This window comes from Rhincodon typus, chromosome 6, assembly GCF_021869965.1.
Source record: "Rhincodon typus isolate 14 chromosome 6, sRhiTyp1.1, whole genome shotgun sequence".
Taxonomy (NCBI): Eukaryota; Metazoa; Chordata; class Chondrichthyes; order Orectolobiformes; family Rhincodontidae; genus Rhincodon; species Rhincodon typus.
In genome coordinates, this window is record NC_063337.1 from 1,593,766 (window position 1) to 1,613,935 (window position 20,170).

The window sequence follows — 20,170 nt, forward strand, 5'->3', positions numbered from 1 at the left end:
CCTTGATGGTGTCAAGCTGCTTTTTTATTCTTTCAGATATGAACATTGCTGGCTAGGCAAGCATTTGTTACCAATTCCAGATTGCCCTTGAGAAGGTAGAACTGGGAAGGTGTCACATATCTTTGAACCACTACAGTCCAGCTGGTATCTACTACAATTTAGCACAAATGATTGGCTTACTAGGCCAGCGGTCAACTGCATTGCCATGAGTCTGGAGTCAAATGTAGGCCAGACTGGGTAGGATGGCAGATTATCTTCCCTAGCGGATATTAATGAATGAATTGCGGATTCAGCAACTCATCAACTTACAAACCATCACCATGTTAAATGGGACAGACTTCAAACTTGCAGCTCCAAACTGGGCATCTGTAAGGTGTTGTAGGCCATCAGCAGCAGCAGGATTGTATCCAACCACAACCTTATAAGCCTGGCATATCCCTTCACTCTACCATTGCCATCAAGCAAGGGGATCAATCCTGGTTCAATAAAGAGTGCAGGTGAGAATGCCAGGAGCCCCTAGCCGTAAAAATGAGGTGTCAACCTGGTGAAGCTATTAAACAGGACTACTTGCACGCCAAACAGTATAAGCAACAAGTGATAGACAGAGCTAAGCGATCTCACAACTAATGGATCAGATTTAAGCTCTGCAGTCCTGCCACATGCAGTTATGACTGGTGGTCTAATTAAACAATTTGCTGGAGGAGGAGGCTCCATAAATATCCCCATCCTCAATGATTGGGGTGCACATTAATGCAAAAGAAAAAGCTCAAGCATTCGCAACAATCTTTGGGCAGAAGGGCCAAGTGGTTGATCAATCTCGGCCTCCTCCAGAAGTTCTGAGCATGATGGATGGCAGCCTTCAGCCCATTTAATTCAGTGTACATGATATCAGAGGGAGTTGGTGGTGTTTTGATAATGTTACTGGACATCCAATCCAGGACCATCAGACTAATATTCTAAGGACATGTATTGGAACCATGAAATTTGAATTCAATAACTATGCAATAAAAACAAAGAGAGGAAAATACTGATGGGAATAGTCTGTAGGTCTCTAACGGTAGCTACATAGTAGCACAGAGAATAAATCAGGAGATTGTTATTCCTCAATACCGACATATCGTACCAGAAATCAAGCCCCACTCTTCCCCAAGTCATCACAGAAGTTAAAGAATGTATGCAAAATGTCTGAATTTACCTGATTTTCAGACCCCGTTGACAGAAATCACAGACCTACTTAACCAAAATTCCTGCTTATTCTAAATAAATAGATTCTAGCTACAAGTAAACAATTATAAGCTGTTGACAGATATAACACAGTGTGCAGCTGGAGGAGCGCAGCAGGCCAGGCAGCATCAGAGGAGCAGGAAAGTTGACGTTTCAGAATGTCAACTTTCCTAGTCCTCTGATGCTGCCTGGCCTGCTGTGTTCCTCCAGCTCCACCATGTGTTATCTCTGACTCTAACATCGACAGTTCTTACTATCTCTGAATAAGCTGTTGGAACATCACTTTACTAAAGCTCCAGCCCAGGCCTTATAAACTCCCCCTCAACAGTTACAGAAAGACACGCACAAACACACACAGATACACTGACACACACGCACAGACATAGACACCCACATATACACACGTGCGCGCCCACACACACACACAGACATACAGACAGACAGATTATAAAAACATGAGTGTTCTGGGCAGATGGAAAGGCAGTTCCATGGTCCCTGTTTACAGGATTCACTATGATAGTCCTTTCGAATTGTTGAGATATGCTGCTTTCTGATCTTCCTTCTCCAATATCTCCACCTGTTTGTAGGAGGCACAGGGTGATTCGTTCACACTTACAAAAGTCTTATCAGTTAACAGTCACCGGTTACAGCAACTGGAAAAGGGGGAACACACTAGCTGTCTTCAGGCTTGAGATGCTTTTCTCCTGTCGAGCTAAAACAGCTCCTCCCAGAAGTCCAATGGTTTCTGCTGAAACATTCACAGCCCCAAGCTGTTTGGCTTCCTGAGAACCAACCACAGGGAGGAAACCTTTGTTATGAATAACCAGTCACTGGTTACAGACCAATCAGCTACTTGTTGCCGGCCAAAGCTCCATTTGTAAACACTCTTCAGCTCCAGTTCGTTAGTAACTAGGCTTCCATAACTGATTCAGTAAGCACTACTTACAATGAGTGTCAGGTTACCTGCTTTTACAATCTGCAGCAATCCTTTAATAATATTTGATTTTTTAAATACTTTCTTCAAGAAGGAGTTAGAATAGGGTAGGCAGTGGCCTAGTGGTATTATCAACAGACTATTAATTCAAAAGCCAAGCTAATGTTCTGGGAACGCAGGTTTGAATCCCACCATGGCAGATGGTGGAATTTGAATTCAATAATTTTAAAAAAAGAAAACAGTCTGGAATTAAGAATCTACTGATCACCATGAAATCATTGCTGATTGTCGGAAAATCCCATCTGGTTCACTAATGTCCTTCAGGGATGGAAACTACCATCCTTACCTGGTCTGGTCTACATGTGACTCCATGTGGTTGACTCTCAGTTACCCTCTGAAATGGCCTAGCAAGCCATTCAGTTGTACCAATCACTACAAAGTCTCAAAGAAATGAAACAGGACGGATCACCTGGCATCGACCCAGGCACCGGAAAAGACAACGGCAGAAACAGTCCTGTCGATCCTGCAAAGTCCTCCTCACTAACGTCTGGGGGTTAGTGCCAAAATTGGGAGAGCGGTCTCACAGACTAGTTAAGCTTGAGCCTGACATTGTCTGTAAGGTATGATTCTGTGAGTATGACTATATCCCAGATACCACCATCACCATCCCTGGATATGTCCTGTCCCATTGGCAGGATAGACCCAGCAGAGGTGGCAGCACAGTGGTATACAGTCGGGAAGGTGTTGCTCTAGGAGTCCTCGACATTGACTCTGGACCCCATGAAGTCTCATGGCTTCAGGTTAAACACAAGCAAGGAAACCTCCTACTGATTACCACATACCATCCTCCCTCAGCTGATGAATTGGTATTCCTCCATGTTGAACAACACTTGGAGGAAGCACTGAGGATGGCAAGGGCACAACATGTACTCTGGGTGGGGGATTTCAATGTCCACCACCAAGAGTGGCTCGGCAGCAGTACTGCTAATCAAGTTGGTCGGGTCCTAAAGGACTTAGCTGCTAGACTGGGTCTGCGGCAGGTAGTGAGGGAACCAACAAGAGGGAAAAACATACTTGACCTCATCCTTACCAATCTGCCAGCTGCAGATGCATCTGTCCATGACAGTATCAGTAAGAGTGACCATCGCACAGTCCTTGTGGAGACAAAGGCCGCCTTCACATTGAGAATAACTTCCATCGTGTTGTGTGGCACTATCACTGTGCTTAATGGGACAGACTTCGCATCGATCTAGCAACTCAAGACTCCATCCATGAGGCGCTGTGGACCATCAACAGCAGCAGAATTGTACTCCAGCACAATCTGTAACCTCATGGCCCGGCATATTCCCCACAACCATTACCATCAAGCCAGGAGATCAACCCTGGTTCAATGGAGAGTCCAGGAGGGCATGCCAGGAGCAGCACCAGGCATATCTGAAGGTGAGGTATCAACCTGCTGAAGCCACCAAACAGTGAAAGCAGCAAGTGATAGACAGAGCTAAGCGATCCCACAACCAACGGATCAGATCTAAGCTTTGCACCTGCCACATCCAGTTGTGAATGGTGGTGGACAATTAAACAACTCACTGGAGGAGCAGGCTCCACAAATATCCCCATCCTCAATTATGGAAGAGCCCAGTGCAAAAGATGAGGTTGAAGCATTCGCAGCAATCTTCAGCCAGAAGTGCCAAGTGGATGATCCATCTTGGCCTCCTCCAGTGGTCACCAGCATAATAGATAACAGTGTTAACATTTCAGGTCCGGTGACCCTTCCTCAGAACCCCACTATCAACATCCTGGGTGTTATCATTGACCAGAGACTCAACTGGACTCACCACATAAACACAGTGGCTACAAGACCAGGCCAGAAGTTAGGAATACTGCGGCGAGTAATTCACTTCCTAACTCCTCAAAGCCTGTCCACCATCTACAAGGCATAAGTCAGGAGTGTGATGAAATACTCCCCACTTGCCTGGATAAGTGCAGCCCCAACAATACTCAAGAAGCTTGACACCATCCAGGACAAAGCAGCCCGCTTGTTTGGCACCATATCCACAAACATCCACTCCCTCCACCACCGACGCTCAGTACCAGCAGTGTGTACTATCTACAAGATGCACTGCAGAAATTCACCAAAGGTCCTCAGGCAGCACCTTCCAAACCCACGTCCACTTCCATCTAGAAGGACAAGGGCAGCAGACATATGGAGATACCACCACCTCCAAGTTCCCCTCCAAGACACTCACCATCCTGACTTGGAAATATATCGCCGTTCCTTCACTGTCACTGGGTCAAAATCCTGGAATTCCCTCCCTAATAGCATTGTGAGTCAACCCACAGCTGGAGCACTGCTGTGGTTCAAGAAGGCGACTCACCACCACTAGGGATGGGCAAAAAATGCTGGCCAGCCAGCGATGCCCACATCCCAAAAGTGAATAGAAAAAAAAGTCTACAGTCAAAATACAAAAAAAAAGTACAGTCTTTAAAACATCATGACAGTGTGTAAAAAAGGCAGTACATTAGTAATGAGTGACTTTAATCTTCATGTAGGTTGGGAGATAGTGATTGTAATGAGGTCAGCCAGCTGGACCTCCTGGAATATGAGTTCCCTGATTGGGGCTGTTAATCTGGTCAGTAAGGGAGCCCTGGCTGACATATTAAAAGGGAACTGTCAGAGATGCTGACATTCTGGTAATTGACTTTGAATGAGGCAGTGCTAAAGTCAAGGACTGTTCATGTGTAAATAAATGTAGCCCTGATGTGGAAGGCAATGGCCCCATATCATTAGACTGTTTATCCAGTAATGCAGCTCATGTCCTGGGAACCTGGGTTCAAATCCTTCCATAGCAGATTGTGGAATTGGAATTCAATGAAAACAACTGGAATATAGAGTCTAATGATAACCATGAAATAATTGTCGTTTATTGGAAAAACCCATCTGGTTCCCTTTAGGGAAGGAGTACTGCTATTCTTACCTGGTCTGAACTACGAGACTCCAGACCCATAGCAATGTGGTTGACTCTTAACTGCCCTCTGGGCAAATAGGGATGGGCAATAAATACTGGCTTAGCCAGAGCTGCCCACATCCCATGAGTGAATATTAAAAAAGGTGCCAGTGTTGGACTGGGTTGGACAAAATCAGAAGTCACATGACACCAAGTTAAAGTGATTTTCTGAAGAAGGGTCTAGGCCCAAAACGTCATCCTTCCTGCTCCTCTGATGCTGCTTAGCCTGCTGTGTTCATCCAGCTCTACACCTTGTTATCTCAGATTCTCCAGCATCTGCAGCTCCTACTATCTCTAGGTTAAAGTCCAACAGGTTTATTTGAAATCACAAGCTTTTCGAGCGCTGCTCCTTCGTCAGGTGAAGTGCTTCATTGCTAAATGTAGGGACATGCAAGGCATTAGTCAGACCGCATCTGGAGCACTGTGAGTAGTTGTGGACTCCTTATCTCAGCAAAGATAGACTAGCATTGGAGGCAGTCCAGAGAAGGTTCACTGGACTGATACCAAGTGCGGAAGGGCTGTCTTATGAAGAGAGGTTGAGTGGACTTGGACCATACGGTGCAGCACGGTGGCTCAGTGGTTAGCACTGCTGCCTCACAGCGCCAGGGACCCGGGTTTGATTCCACCCTCGGGCAACTGTCTGTATAGAGTTTGCATATTCTCCCCGTGTCTGCGTGGGTTTCCTCCGGGTGCTCCGGTTTCCTCCCACAGTCCAAAGATGTGCATGCTAGGTGGATTGGCCACGCTAAATTGCCCGTAGTGTTCAGAGATGTGTAGATTAGGTGGGTTATAGCAGGGTGGGTCTGGGTGGGATGCTTTGAGGTTCGGTGTGGACTGGTTGGGCTGAAGGGCCTGTTTCCACACTTGTAGGGATTCTATGATTCTATACTCATTGAATTATACAAGAATGAGAGGCGACCTTATTGAAACATGCAAGATTCTTAGAGGACTTGACAGGGTACATGTGGAAATGTTGTTTCCCCTTGTGAGAGAGTCTAGGACCAGAGGATATAATCTCAAAATAATGATTCAGACATTTAAAACAGAGATAAAGAATCAGAGTCATACAGCACAAAAACAGACCCTTCAGTCCAATTTGGCCTTGCTGACCAGGTGTCCCAAACTTAACTAGTTCCCATTTGCTTGCATTTGGTCCAAATCCCTCTGAACCTCTCCTATTCATATACCCGTGCAAATAACTTTTAAATATTGTAATTGTACCTGCCTCTTCCACTTCCTCTGGCATCTCATTCCATACACGCACCATCCTCTATGTGAAATGATTGCCCCTCAGGTCCCTTTTAAATCTTTCTCCTATTACCTTAAACCTTCTCATTTTGGATTTCCCTACCCTGGGGAAAAGACCATGGCTATTCACCTTATCTATGCCCCTCTTGAATTTATAAATCTCCATAAGGTCACCCCTCAGCCGTCTACATTCCAGTGAAAATGTCCCGGCCTATCCAGCCTTTCCTTATAACTCAAACCCTCTGGACCTGGCAACTTCCTTGTAAATTAATTTTCTGTATCCTTTCTAGTTTAACAACGTCCTTCCTATAGCAGGGCGACCAGAATAGTACACAGTATTCCAAAAGTGGCCTCGTCAATATCTTGTACAGCTATAATATGATGTCCCATCTCTTATACTCATTGCTCTGACCAATGAAGGCAAGCATGCCAAATGCTTTCTTCACCACCCTGTCACCACTTTCAAGGAACTATGAACCTGTACTTCTCGGTCCCTCTGTTCAACAACACTGCCCAGGGCCCTACCAATAACTGTATAAATTCTGCCCTGGCTTGTCTCACCAATATGCAACACCTCATATTTATCTAAATTAAAATTCCATCTGCCACTTCTCAGCCCATTGGCCTATCTGATCAAGATCCCTTTGTAATATTAGATAACCTTCTTCACTGTCCACTATACCACCAATTTTGGTGTCATCTATACACTTACTAACCATACCTTCTGTATTCTCAACCAAGTCATTGATATAAATGACAAACAACATTGGACTCAGAACCGATCCTTGTGGCACATCACTGGTCACAGGAATCTCTTCGCTCAAAGGGTAGTGAATCTGTGGAATTCTTTACTACATTGGGCTATTGAGGCTTGGTCATGAAGTATGTTCAAGGCTGAGATAGACAGAATTTTATTCAGTAAGGGACTCGGGGATGGGGCAAAGACAGGAAAGTGGGATCGAGGAATATCAGATCAGCCATGATGTGATTGAATAGCAGACCAGTCTCGATGGGTCCAATGGCTTAATTTTGTTCCTACATCATACGGCCTTATGGTCTTAGGTTACTTCTCAGTCTTTTAAATACCCGTAGATACAGATCCACCCTGTCCAATCTTTCCTCATAAAAGTGTCCCCAATCTCAGCATCAGTCGAGTGAAACCTGTTTAAACTGCATCTGACGCATATACATCCTACCCTAAAATAAAGAAATCAAAAGTGTACACAGTATTCCAGCTGCAGTTTCAGCAAGCATTCAGTTTAATTACCGCAAAATGTGCCGTCTTTTACATTCTATTTCCCTCGGAATAAGTGGCAATGTTCTGTTTGTCTTTCCAATTACATACTGTACTTGCAATTCTTTTTTGTGTTTTGTGCACCAGACAGCCAGTTCCCTTCGTATACAGACTTCTGTAACTTATCTCCATTGAAATAATGTGCTGCTTCTGTTTCTCCTGTCTATATGGGTAAGTTCACACTTTCTCACATTATACTCTGCTTGCTAAATTTATGCCCACTCACTTACCTTAACTATATTCCTTTGTTGCCTCCTTATGCACTCTTCACAACATAATCTGCTAGCTTTGTGTCATGAGCAAATTTAGAAGCCATACATTTGATTCCTGGAGAGACTCATGTCCCTGTTTGGGCCAGGTGATCTGGCTTCAAGTTAGACCTGCCCCAGCCGTGTGTCAGACCATACATGAACAGGTTAATTAAAAATATGTATCTTTGGTTCCTTCATCCATGTCATTTATGTAAATAATTCAGGCCCAGCATCAACCATAAGAAATAGGAACAGGAGTAGGTCATTCTGCCCCTCAAGCCTGTTCTGCCATTCTATAGGATAATGGCTGTTCCAGTCTTCCTCATGTTTACATTCCTGCCCTTTCCCCATAAGGTTCTACATGGTAGGCTCATTCAGAAAGTAAGGAGGCATGGGATTCGGGGAAATTTGGCTGTTTGGATACAAAACTGGCTGTCCAATATAAGACAGAGGATGGTAGTAGATGGGAAGTATTCAGCCTGGAGCTCGGTGACCAGTGGTGTGCCGCAGGGATCTGTTCTGGGACCTCTGCTCTTTGTGATCTTTATGAATGACTTGGATGAGGAAGTGGAAGGGTGGGTTGGTAAATTTGCCGATGACATGAAGATTGGAGGAGTTGTGGACAGCGTGGAGGGCTGTTGTAGGTTGCAACAGGACATTGAGAGGATGCAGAGCTGGGCAAAGAAGTGGCAGATGGAAATCAACCCAGAAAAGTGTGAAGTGATTCATTTTGGAAGGTCAAATTTGAATGCAGAATACACGGTTAATGGCAGGATTCTCAGCAGTGTGGAGGAACAGAGGGATCTTGGGGTCCACTTCCATAAATCCCTCAAAGTTGCAACCCAAGTTGATAAGTTTGTAAAGAAGGCGTATGGTGTGTTGGCTTTCATTGGCAAGGGAATTGAGTTTAAGAGCCGCGAGGTTATGCTGCAGCTCTATAAAACTCTGGTTAGACCACACTTGGAATATTGTGTTCAGTTCTGGTCACCTCATTACAGGAAAGATGTGGAAGCTTTAGAGAGGGTGCAGAGGAGATTTACCAGGATGCTGCCTGGACTGGAGGGCAGGTCTTATGAGGAAAGGTTGAGGGAGCTAGGGCTTTTTACATTAGAGCGAAGAAGGATGAGAGGTGACTTGATAGAGGTGTACAAGATGATGAGAGGCATAGATAGAGTGGATAGCCAGAGACTTTTTCCCAGGGCGGAAATGACTGTTAAGAGGGGACATAATTTTAAGGTGATTGGAGGACTGTATAGGGAAGATGTCAGAGGAAGGTTCTTCACACAGAGAGTGGTGGGTGTGTGGAATGCGCTGCCGGCAGTGGTAGTGGAGTCAGATACTTCAGAGATTTTTAAACAACTCTTGGATAGTCACATGGAGGATAGTATAATGTAGGGTATGCAGGGTAGATTGACCTTAGTAGGATAATAGGTTGACACAACATCGTAGGCCGAAGAGCCTGTACTGTTCTATGTTCTATGCTCATAACCCTCAATTCCCCTATCGATCAAGAAACTATCTATTTCCAGCTTAAATATACACAAGTACTTTTAATTGACAAGAAGCTCTCTGTGAAACACATACATAGCTGTCAGTGGCAAGATATTCTAAAGACTCTAAAGATTCTAAAGACCCTTCTAAGGGGGGGTCACTGGCCCCGAAACGTTAGCTCTGTTTTTTCCTTCACAGATGTTGCCAGACCTGCTGAGCTTTTCCAGCAACTTTGTTTTTGTTCCTAAAGACTCTACCCTCTGAGAGAAGAAATTCCTCCTCATCTGCGTTAAATTGGTGCCCCTTTATTCTGAGATTATACCCTCTGATCCTAGACTCTCCCATGAGAGGAAACATCCTCTCAGCTTTTACCCTGTCAAGTCCCTTAAGAATCCCAGATGTTTCAATAAGATCACCTTTCATTCTTCTAAACTCCAGTGAGTAGAGTCCCTGTTTACCCTTTGCTCATAGTACATCAGATATGGTCTCATCAGCACCTTGTACAATTTCAGTAAGTCTACTGTAGTGATTGGAACCAGGTGGATCCATTGACTGTGAGATCCTTAATTGGGATTGTTAACCTGGACCAATCAGGGACCCCTGGCTGACCAATAGAAACAGGAGATTCAGAATCTCCTCAGTTCAGAGACTGACTCTGAGCTGGCTGGCTACAGCCAGTGTAATGTGCACAAGTAAATAAAACGTGACTTGGTGATGGGACACCAGTCTCTGTGCGGTTATTTCAACTTCCCTACTCTTATACTCCAACCCCCTTTTGAAATAAGGACCAACATTCCATTAACCTCCCTGATTACCTGCTGCCCCTGTGTGCTAGTTTTCTGTGTTCAGTGCTCAAGTGTCCCCGAGTTCCTTTATATTGCAGCTTTCTGCAGTTTTTAACTATTTAAGTAATATTCTGTTCTTCTGTTCTCCCTTTCAAAATGAACAACTTCACATTTCTCCACATTCAATTCCATTCAGCAACTTTTTGCCCATTGACCCATCTCACCCATCCTTGTTACCTCTCCTCAACCTGAAAGTGACCATACCCTCTGTTTCCTGCTCATTGAGCAATTTTCAAACCTAATCTATTTACTAAATAATAATATGAATAGCATTTTGTCAGTAATTTATCGACTAATATAGGTTTGAGGATGTCCTGAGGGTATTACCCGGAGAGCAGTTAGAACAGGTTACTCACTATCAGTCAGTACTGGAGTTGAGACAGATAGTTGGAGTACGTTTAAAGGGAACTTTGGTGGAACTGGTCAAAATTGAGAGGAGCTTTGATAGAGTGGGCTGACAGAAAGAGTTTCTAGTGGTGGAAGTGCTGTTATCAGAGTTCCTAGGTTTAAAATAACTTTCAAAAGAACCAAACAAGAAGGTTTTTTTTGTACAGTGTGTTGTGATCTAGAATGCATTTTCTGAAAGGGTGGTGGAATCAGATTCAATAGGATAAATAATTGAAGGCATAAAGTTGCAGGGAATTGGAGAACAAGCAGGGATTGGAGATAATTGGGAGCTCTTTTAAAGAGATGGAACAGGCACAATGAGACAAATGGATCTCCTCCTGTGTAATGCAGGAACAGCTTGTTCAGCCAGTCACTTAAATCAGAACTGATTGACACCTTAACTTCATCTTTACTTCATTCAGAAACCTTTAATACTCTTGTCTAATAACAAGCTATCAATGTCAATTGTGAAATTTTCAATTGGTGCTCAGCCTCAGCAGCATTTTGGGGGAAGGGACCAGCTGTAATTTTAACCTGAGCCTTGTAATTTAAAACCTTTATCCCAGTAACATTTTGGTGAACCTGCATTGCACTCTGAACCTAGGCTAATATCTCCGTCCTGAGCTCAGGACCCAGAACTGACCGTTGTTACTCCAGATGTAGCAGAGTTTCTACTGCTCCACCTACCATGGTGCTGTGTTCCAACCCCATTGAGATGACAGCCAGCATTTAATTGGACACACTAATCCATAAGATTCTGTATTGTTGTCAGTATAAATGTATTATAAGTGAACACGACAACAGTGGATAAAGTTACAAAAATGCTAAATAATCAACCAACAAATGGAGGGAGGAAAAAAACACAATAACTATCACTAAGGAAAATGTACTAAGCAAACTAAAGACCAAATAAAAACTGAAAGAATTGTGGATGCTGTAAATCAGGAACAGTGTCCCAGGCCCCTACCCCACCCACCAGGCCTTGTTACCACATAGCCTGCCATTACACACCCCCTGTTGTTAGTCACTAACAGCCCCATTAACAACCATTCACCCTCCCAGCCTGATCGTTAGCAACTCCTTTGTCTCTCTCTCTCTTTGGGCTCTATCCTATCGTTTACTCCCTACCCCACCCACCTCCCTATTTTCTCCATATAAACTGACATTTTCCCAGCCACCATCAGTTCTGAGGAAGGGTCACCGGACCCGAAACGTTAACTCTGTTTTTTCCTTCACAGACGCTGCCAGACCTGCTGAGCTTTTCCAGCAAATTTGTTTTTGAAACTAAAGACCAATATGTTTGAGGTCCTAGGATATTAAAGGAAGTAGCGATAGAGATAATGGATGCACTGTAGCAATCTTCCAGAAATCCTTAAACTCTGGAAAATTTCCAGAGGGTTAGTAAACTGCAATTGTTACACCCTTATTCAAAAAGGGAGGGTGATGAAATAACAGGCAACTATCGGCCAATGCAGATTTTTATTCCCATCTGAGGCAGTTCAAACAACGGAATATACCCAATGTTCTTTGTTGAAGCAAAGTACACGCCGAAAATTACTGCGAAGGTTTTACCTATACAATGCTTACAATCACCAGTGAAACCTTTTACATGGATGTACCTGAAGATCAAACCTGGAGAGGTGATCAGCCTGCTCTGTCCCAGCCGTTGGTCAAACAACCTCATTCTCAAGCTAGCTAGCTGCGCTGTGAGGCAAGCTTGCTCCATACTCTTTTCTTACAAAGAAGCTATGCATCCAGTCTGAAGGAATTGATTGGTTGACCTCTTGGAAACATCACAAACGTGTCATCTATTCCAGTCAGTTTAATCAGTTAACTCATTAAGGTTTGCTTGTGTCTCCTTGAAAGGAGGCTTATCTCTCGCTTTTAATTAACTTTGACGTCAGCTTTAGCTTTCTGTTGTTTTTCACCACATTTTTGTCCTCCAATCAACTGTGTGATATTTATACAGCACAATTCTATGACAGTGAGAAATCCAGCTGATAGACAGGTTAGGTGAGTGGCAAAACTTGGCAGATAGAATAAAATGTGTAGAAATGTGAGCACTTTAGCAGGAGCTGAATATTATTTAAATGGAGATAGACTGCAGAAAGCTACAGCACAAAGGAATTCGGAAGTCCTCATCCATGGTCACAAAAAGCCATCATCCAACTTCAGCAGAAAAGGCAATGGAATGTTGGTCTTTATTTCAAAGGGAAGAGAGTATAAAAGTAGGGAGGTTTTGCTAAAACTATGCAAAGACAGTCAGACCACAACTGAAATACTGTGAACAGTTACAGTCCCCTTATATAAGGAAAGATATACCAGCCTTGTAGACAATCCAAAAACAGTTCACCTGACTGATCCTGGGTATGGATGGATTTGATTATAAGGAGAGGTTCAGTACATTCATTTCGTATTCATTGGCTTTTAGAAGCATGAGAGGTGACCTTATTGAAATGTGTAAGATTCTTAGGGAGCATGACATGGTAGATGCTTCCCCTATGGGAGAATATAGGGCCAAAGGGCATAATCTCAGACTAAGAGGTGGCCCAGTTAATACATAAATGTAGAGGAATATGTCCTCTCAGAAGGTAGTGTATCTGTGGAATTCTTTACTGCAGAACGCTGTGGAACCTGGGTTATTAAATATATTCAAGGCTGAAATTGACAACTTTTTAATCAGTGATGGAATTGAGGGTTACGGGAAAAGAGGGAAAAGCAGAGTTGAGCAGATTCAGATCATCCACAATCTCATTAAATGGCAGAGCAAGTTCGATGGGCTGAATGCTGAACTCCATTGTCTGTGGAATTAGGTAATGAAGAATGGGAGGAGGGCTGAATGTAGGATAAACACCAACATGAGCTGGCTGGGCCAAATGGTCTGTGTCTGCGTTATACATTTTAAACAATTCTGTGTAAAATCTTAGACTATGCCTACATTGCTAACAACCATCGATCTGTTTCTCCTGTACAGGCCAGTGTGACTCTAAACTGCGGGAGCTTGGAGAACAATGTCAGGACCCAGGAAGCTGTTGACCCCCAACCCCCATCCGAGACCACAGCGCCTGCACCTGAGGCACTGCCTTCCCGAGGCACCTGGGGTGGGAAGCATGAGTTCTTGCTGTCCTGTATTGGATACTGCGTGGGACTGGGTAATGTCTGGAGGTTCCCCTATCTCTGCTATCGCAATGGAGGAGGTAGGAAGCAGCATTCCATCTGAATGATAGTGGCCGACATCTTTCACTGTTTCGACTCCTTTCTGCTCAGTGTCTCAGCAGTACTCCCCATTGGGCTACAGCCAAACCTCACACTGTCCCATCCCCTTCATGCTGTTGGGTCTGGACTATGCAGTTCAGACTCAACGAATAAAGAACAATACAGCACAGGAACAGGCCTTTCGGCCGTCCAAGTTTGCACTGACACATTTTGCCCTTTCATACTAAAACTGTCTTCACTTACAGGATCCGTATCCCTCTATTCCCTTCCTATTCATGTATTCATCCAGGTGCTTCCTGAATGCTGCTGTTGTGTCTGCTTCCACCACCTCCTCTGGCAGCACGTCCCAGGCACTCACCATCCTTTGTGTGAAAAACTTGCCTCACACATCTCTTTTAAACTTCCCCTCTCACACCTGGAACCCGTGTCCCCTAGTAATTGACCCCTCTACCCTGGGAAAAAGCCTCATACTTCCCACTCTATCCATGCCATTCACAATCTTGTAAGACCATAAGACATAGGAGCAGAAATTAGACCATTCGGCCCATCGTGTCTGCTCCGCCATTCAATCATGGCTGATACGTTTCTCAACCCCATTCTGCTGCTTTCTCCCCGTAACCCTTGGTCCCCTTGATAATCAAGAACCTATCTATCTCAGTCTTAAATGTACTCAATGACCTGGCCTCCACAGCCTTCTGTGGCAGTGAATTCCATAGATTCACCACTCTCTGGAAGAAGAAGTTCCTTCTTATTTCCGTTCTAAAAGGTCTTCCCTTTACTCTAAGGCTGTGCCCTTGGGTCCCGGTTTCTCCTACCAGTGGAAGGATCTTCTCAACATCCACCCTGTCCAGCCCATTCAGTATTCTGTAAGTTTCAATTAGATCCCCCCTCATCCTTCTAAACTCCAATGAGTATAGTCCCAGAGTCCTCAAACGTTCCTCATATGTTAAGCTTTCCATTCCTGGGACCATTCTCGAGAACCTCCTCTGAATCCGCTCCAGGGCCAGTACATCTTTCCTGAGATATGGGGCCCAAAACTGCTTATAAACTTCTATCAGGTCACCCCTCAACCTCCTGCTTTCTAGTGAATACAAATGCAGTCTATCTAACCTTTCTTCATAGCTAAAATCTCCCATACTAGGCAGCATCCTGGTAAACCTTTTCTGTACCCTCTCCAAAGCTTCCACATCCTTCTGGTAGTGTGGTAACCAGAACTATACACAATATTCCAAGTGTGGCCGAACTAAAGTTCTATAAAGCTGCAGCATAACTTGCCTATCCTTATATTTAATGCCCCTTGCAATGAAGGCAAGCATGCCATAAGCCTTTTTTTACTACCTTATCTACCTGCGCTGCCACCTTTAGTGATCTGTGGACCTGCACACCCAGATCCCTCTGCATATGAATACTTCTAAGGGTTCTGCTATTCCTTGTATAATTTCCACCTGTACTTGACCTTCCAAAATGCATCACCTCACATTTGTCTGGATTAAACTCCATCTGCCATTTTTCTGCCCATGCCTCCAACTGATCTATATCCTGCTGTATCCTCTGACAATCCTCCTCACCATCTGCAACTCCACTCATCTTCGTATCGTCTGCAAACTTAATAATTAGACCAGCCATGTTTTCCTCCAAATCATTTATGTAGACTACGAACAGCAGAGATCCCAGCACTGATGGCTGTGGAACACCACTAGTCACAAACCTCCATTCTGAAAAGCATCCTTCCACTGCTACCCTCTGTCTCCTTTGACTAAGCCAGTTCTGTATCCATCTTGCCAGCTCACCTCTGATACTATGTGACTTCATCTTTTGTACCAGTCTGGCATGAGGGAACTTATCAAATGCTTTACTGAAGTCCATGCAGACGACTTGATGGGCTGAAGGGTCGCTTCTGCACTGTATGATTCTATAAATACAAAAATGAATGTGTTGTACCATTTGTACCTAGTCTTGGTTAAATATCACCTGCAGCAATGTGTAAAAACCAGATGTGGCACTTCTGGAAAGAGGTATTAGCCCCAGCATGGATTCACCAGAATGATCCTTGCAATGAAAGGGTTAAGTTATGAGAAGAGATCTCACAGACTCAGCTTCTGTTACGTGGAGCTTAGAAGGTTGAGCCATGATGGAAGTGATATGTGTCGTGCCTGTCAAATGGCACTCACTCACACAGACTGATACAAGACTAAGTTCTAATTTATTCAAACACATACAAGCGCTTACAACTTGGACAAAATATCACCCATTAACACACGAGATGATCAATCTGGTCTTTGGAGATTCTGCTGCTTTGCTGCACTTCTGGGTCAGGGTTGTTTCCAGAAGTGGTTGACCTAGGTTCTCACTACCGATTGACATTTTGGATGGTGGTTAAATCCTGTTTCCAAGATCCGCCCCTAATGCTCACTCATTGTCAGCTGACATATCCTCACATGCTTCTGTTGCCATCACCTCCAGATGTTTCCAAGACCAGTTCCTACTTCTGTTGATCTGTGGTTTCGTCCTATTGTAGTTTTAATTTGTCCTGCTCGTAAAGCCCAGTTCCTGCTTCTGGTAGCCTCAGCACAATTCACAGCAGTGCCAGATGAGCAGAAATTTCCTCCAATTAAATATCTAGAAGACTGATGCCATTGTTTTCAATTCCTCACTCCAAACTCCATTATCAAGTGACCAACTCCATCCATCTCCCTGGCAACAGCATCAGAAAGAGCTTTTGACTTCATGTACCAGAATTTTTGGAGATTGCAAGATCTAGTGAGAGGGAAGAACTGAGGGATTTCAATATTAGTAGAGAAATGGTGCTGGGAAAATTGTTTGGAATGAAGACCAATAAATTCCAGGGCCTGATAATTCGCATCCCAGAGTACTTAAGGAAGTAGCTCTGGAAATAGTGGATGCATTGGTGGTCATCTTCCAGGATTTTTTAGATTCTTGAACAGTCCCTGCAGATTGTAGGGTGGCTAATATCACTCCAATATTCAAAAAGGGAGGTAGAGAGAAGCCAGGGAATTATAGACCGGTGAGCCTACATCAGTAGTGGAGAAAAATCTTGAATTCATTGTCAAGGATTTTATAGCAGCACATTTAGAAAGCAGTGGCAGGATCAGACATGGTCAGCATGGATTTATGAAGGAGAAATCATGCTTGACAAATCTGTTGGAATTCTGTGAAGATGTAACTAGTAAAGTTGACAAGGGGAAGCCCGTCAATGTAGTATATTTGGACTTTCAGAAAGCATTTGACAAAGTCCCACATAAAAGATTAATGTGCAAGATTAAAGCACATGGAATTGGGGGAAGTATGTTGAGATGGATAGAAAACTGGTTGGCAGAGAGGAAACAAAGAGAAGAAATTAATGGCTCCTTTTCAAATTGGCAGGCGGTAACTAGTGGGGTGCCACAGGGATCAGTGCTGGGACCCCAGCTATTCGCAAATATAGTTATGATTTGGATGAGGGAACAAAATGTAACATCTCCAAGTTTCCAGATGATACCAAGTTGAGTGGGAGGGTGAACTGTGACGAGGATGCAGAGATCCTTCAGCATGATCTGGAGATGTTGGGTGAGTGGGCAAATCAATGGTAGATGCTGTATAATTTGGATAAATGTGAAGTTATTCACTTCAGAAGCAAAAACAAGAAGGCAGATTACTACCTGAATGCTGTAAATTGGGAGAGGGGAGTGTGGAACGGGACCTGGGTGTCCTTGTACACCATTCACCTGAAGGTAAGCATGCAGGTGCAGCAGGTGTTAAAGAAGAAGGTAAATGGTATGTTGGCCTTCATTGTGAGAGATTTCAAGTACAGGAGGAGGAATGTGTTGTTGCAGTTGTATAGGGCCTTGGTGAGATCACACCTGGAATATTGTGTGCAATTTTGATCTTACTTTTCTGAGGAAGGATGATCTTGCTCTCGAAGGAGTGCAGTGATGGTTTACCAATTTGATGTGGGGATGGCGGGTCTGACATATGAGGAGAGATTGACCAGGTTGGAATTGTTTTCGCTAGAAGTCAGACAAATGAGGAGGGATCTCATAGACACTTATAAAATTTTAACAGGACTGGACAGGGTAGATACAGGGAGGATGTTCCTGATGGTGGGTGTGTCCAGAACCAGGGGTCATAGTTTGAAGATTCAGGATCGACTAGTTAGGACGGAGATGAGGAGACATTTCTTCACCCAAAGAGTAGTGAACCTGTAGAATTTATTACCACAGGAAGTAGTTGATGCCAATACATTGAATGTATTCAGGAGGTGACTAGATATAGCAGTTGAGGTGAATGGGTCAATGGTTATCGGGAGAAAGCAGGATTAGGCCATTGAGTTGGACGATTAGCCATGATTATGAAGAATGGTGGAGCAAGCTTGAAGGGCCAAATGGCCTCCTCCTGCTCCTATCTTCTATGTTTCTATGTTTGTGCCATCACTAACACCGTGTGTTTCCTCCTGCATAACTTGTCTGCATCTCTGTCTTGGCTCATCCACTACTGATATCATCATTTGCACCTTCACTCACTCTAGACTTGACTATTCCAACACATTCCTGACATCCTGTGTCCAAATCGTATTTTCTGTAAACTTGATGTCTTTCAAAACTCTGCTGCTACTGTCTTAACACTTATCACGTCATCTGTGTTCACCTCAGTGGTTGATGCCTGGTCTTGACTCCCAGTCAAAAACTTCATCAATTTTAAACTTTCTGTACACTCTTTCATTCCCTACTTGGTCTTGCCCTATCACTAGTCTCCTCCAGTTTCACCATCCTTTAGGCTCTCTAACTCTGGCCTCTTGGTCATCATTCCATCTGGAAGGACAAGGACAGCAGATACATGGGAACACCACCCCTTGCAAGTTCTCCAAGCTACTTACTATCCTGACTTGGAAATATATCACCATTCCTTCAGTGTTACTCAGTCAAAATCAAACGGCATTGTGGGCACATGGCCTCTAGTGGTTCAAGTCGGCAGCTCACCACCACCTTCTCAAGGGCATCTAGGGACAGGCAAGAAATGCTGACCAGCCAGCAACACCCATGACCCACGAGTGAATAAGAAAGACAATTCTCTATCTCAACACTCCAGTTCTCTATCTCTGGTCTTTTGAGCAATGTACTAGCCTCACCTTCAGCTGCATGAGCCCCAGGCTCTGGAAATCCCCCCTGACACCTCTCCACCCCTATCTCCTGTTTTAAGACAACCCTTAAAACTTACCTCTTTGATCAATCTTTTAGATGTCTGTCCAGATATGTCTTCAGATGGCCCAGTCTCAAATATTTTCCAGCACTCCTGAGAAGCGCTGGAAGGGGTTTTATTAACTTTGATGGTGCTTTGAAAATGTGAATTGTTGTGGTTGAACAGATGGCAGCGTTTTCAGAATGAGGGTAATATAGAAAAGCAGCAAACAGATTTGAATATTTATCTAGTGCAAATCCTGCTGTATTCCTGATCTTGGAGATGCCAGGACCCAGTGTGAGCAGGAATCCATGAATGTTGTCCTGAAGATCATGTTAGAATTCTGAGTTGTTTTGATTGCTGAAAGGAAAAGGGTGGGGAGTAAGCAGTTAGGTGTAACACGGTGAGATGTGGTGGGGGGAGGATGGGGGGTGGGGCGATGTTTAGAGAGGGAATAGCATCCTCATGCAGCAAGTAATGAGGAAAGCAAATGGGATGTTTGGCCTTCATTGCAAGGGGGGATGACGTACAAAAACAGAGATGTCTTACTCCAACTGGACCGTACTTGGGGTGCTGTTTGCAGATCTGGTGTCCTTATTTAAGGAGGGGTACACTTGCGTTAGAGTTTAGAGGAAGTTCACTCGATTGATTCCTGTGACGAACAGCTTGTTTGGTGAGAAAAGGTTGAGCAGGTTGGGCAAGGGAGAACTCAGAAAGAATAAGAGGCAATTCTACTAAAACATATAGCATTCTGAGTGGCTAGACAGGACCAGTGCTAAGAGGATATTTCTACTCATTGGGGAATCTAGAACTAACAGGCACATTTTCAAAACTAAGAGGTCTCCCTTTGGGGCAGAGATGAGGAGGAATTCCTTGCTGCTAATGAATTGCCCATTAATCTCATTAAGGGGCTTCTTAATGCATTTTCTTGTTCAGGAATGCAATTTTAATGTTTATTCCAGCAAGCCAAACTGTCTTGTGCAGATTAATGCAGGTTATTGTGGCCAAATGAGTTTCTTTAGGGCTGATGTTGCTAGAAGTGGAGCCAGCTAGTGCCACCCTGATGCTGCTCCTAAGCCTGTTCTCTGTGGTCGTTTGCC

At 44.1% G+C, this 20,170-nt stretch overlaps 1 protein-coding gene across 1 annotated transcript in view; it reads left to right on the top strand.

Moving 5' to 3' along the window:
* slc6a7 (solute carrier family 6 member 7) overlaps positions 1-20,170 on the top strand; it is a 56,652-nt gene that overhangs the window by 17,006 nt on the left and 19,476 nt on the right. Inside the window, exon 2 of the mRNA XM_048597848.1 lies at positions 13,654-13,876. Coding sequence (XP_048453805.1) covers positions 13,654-13,876 — 223 coding nt within the window. The remainder of the gene's footprint in view (positions 1-13,653; positions 13,877-20,170) is intronic.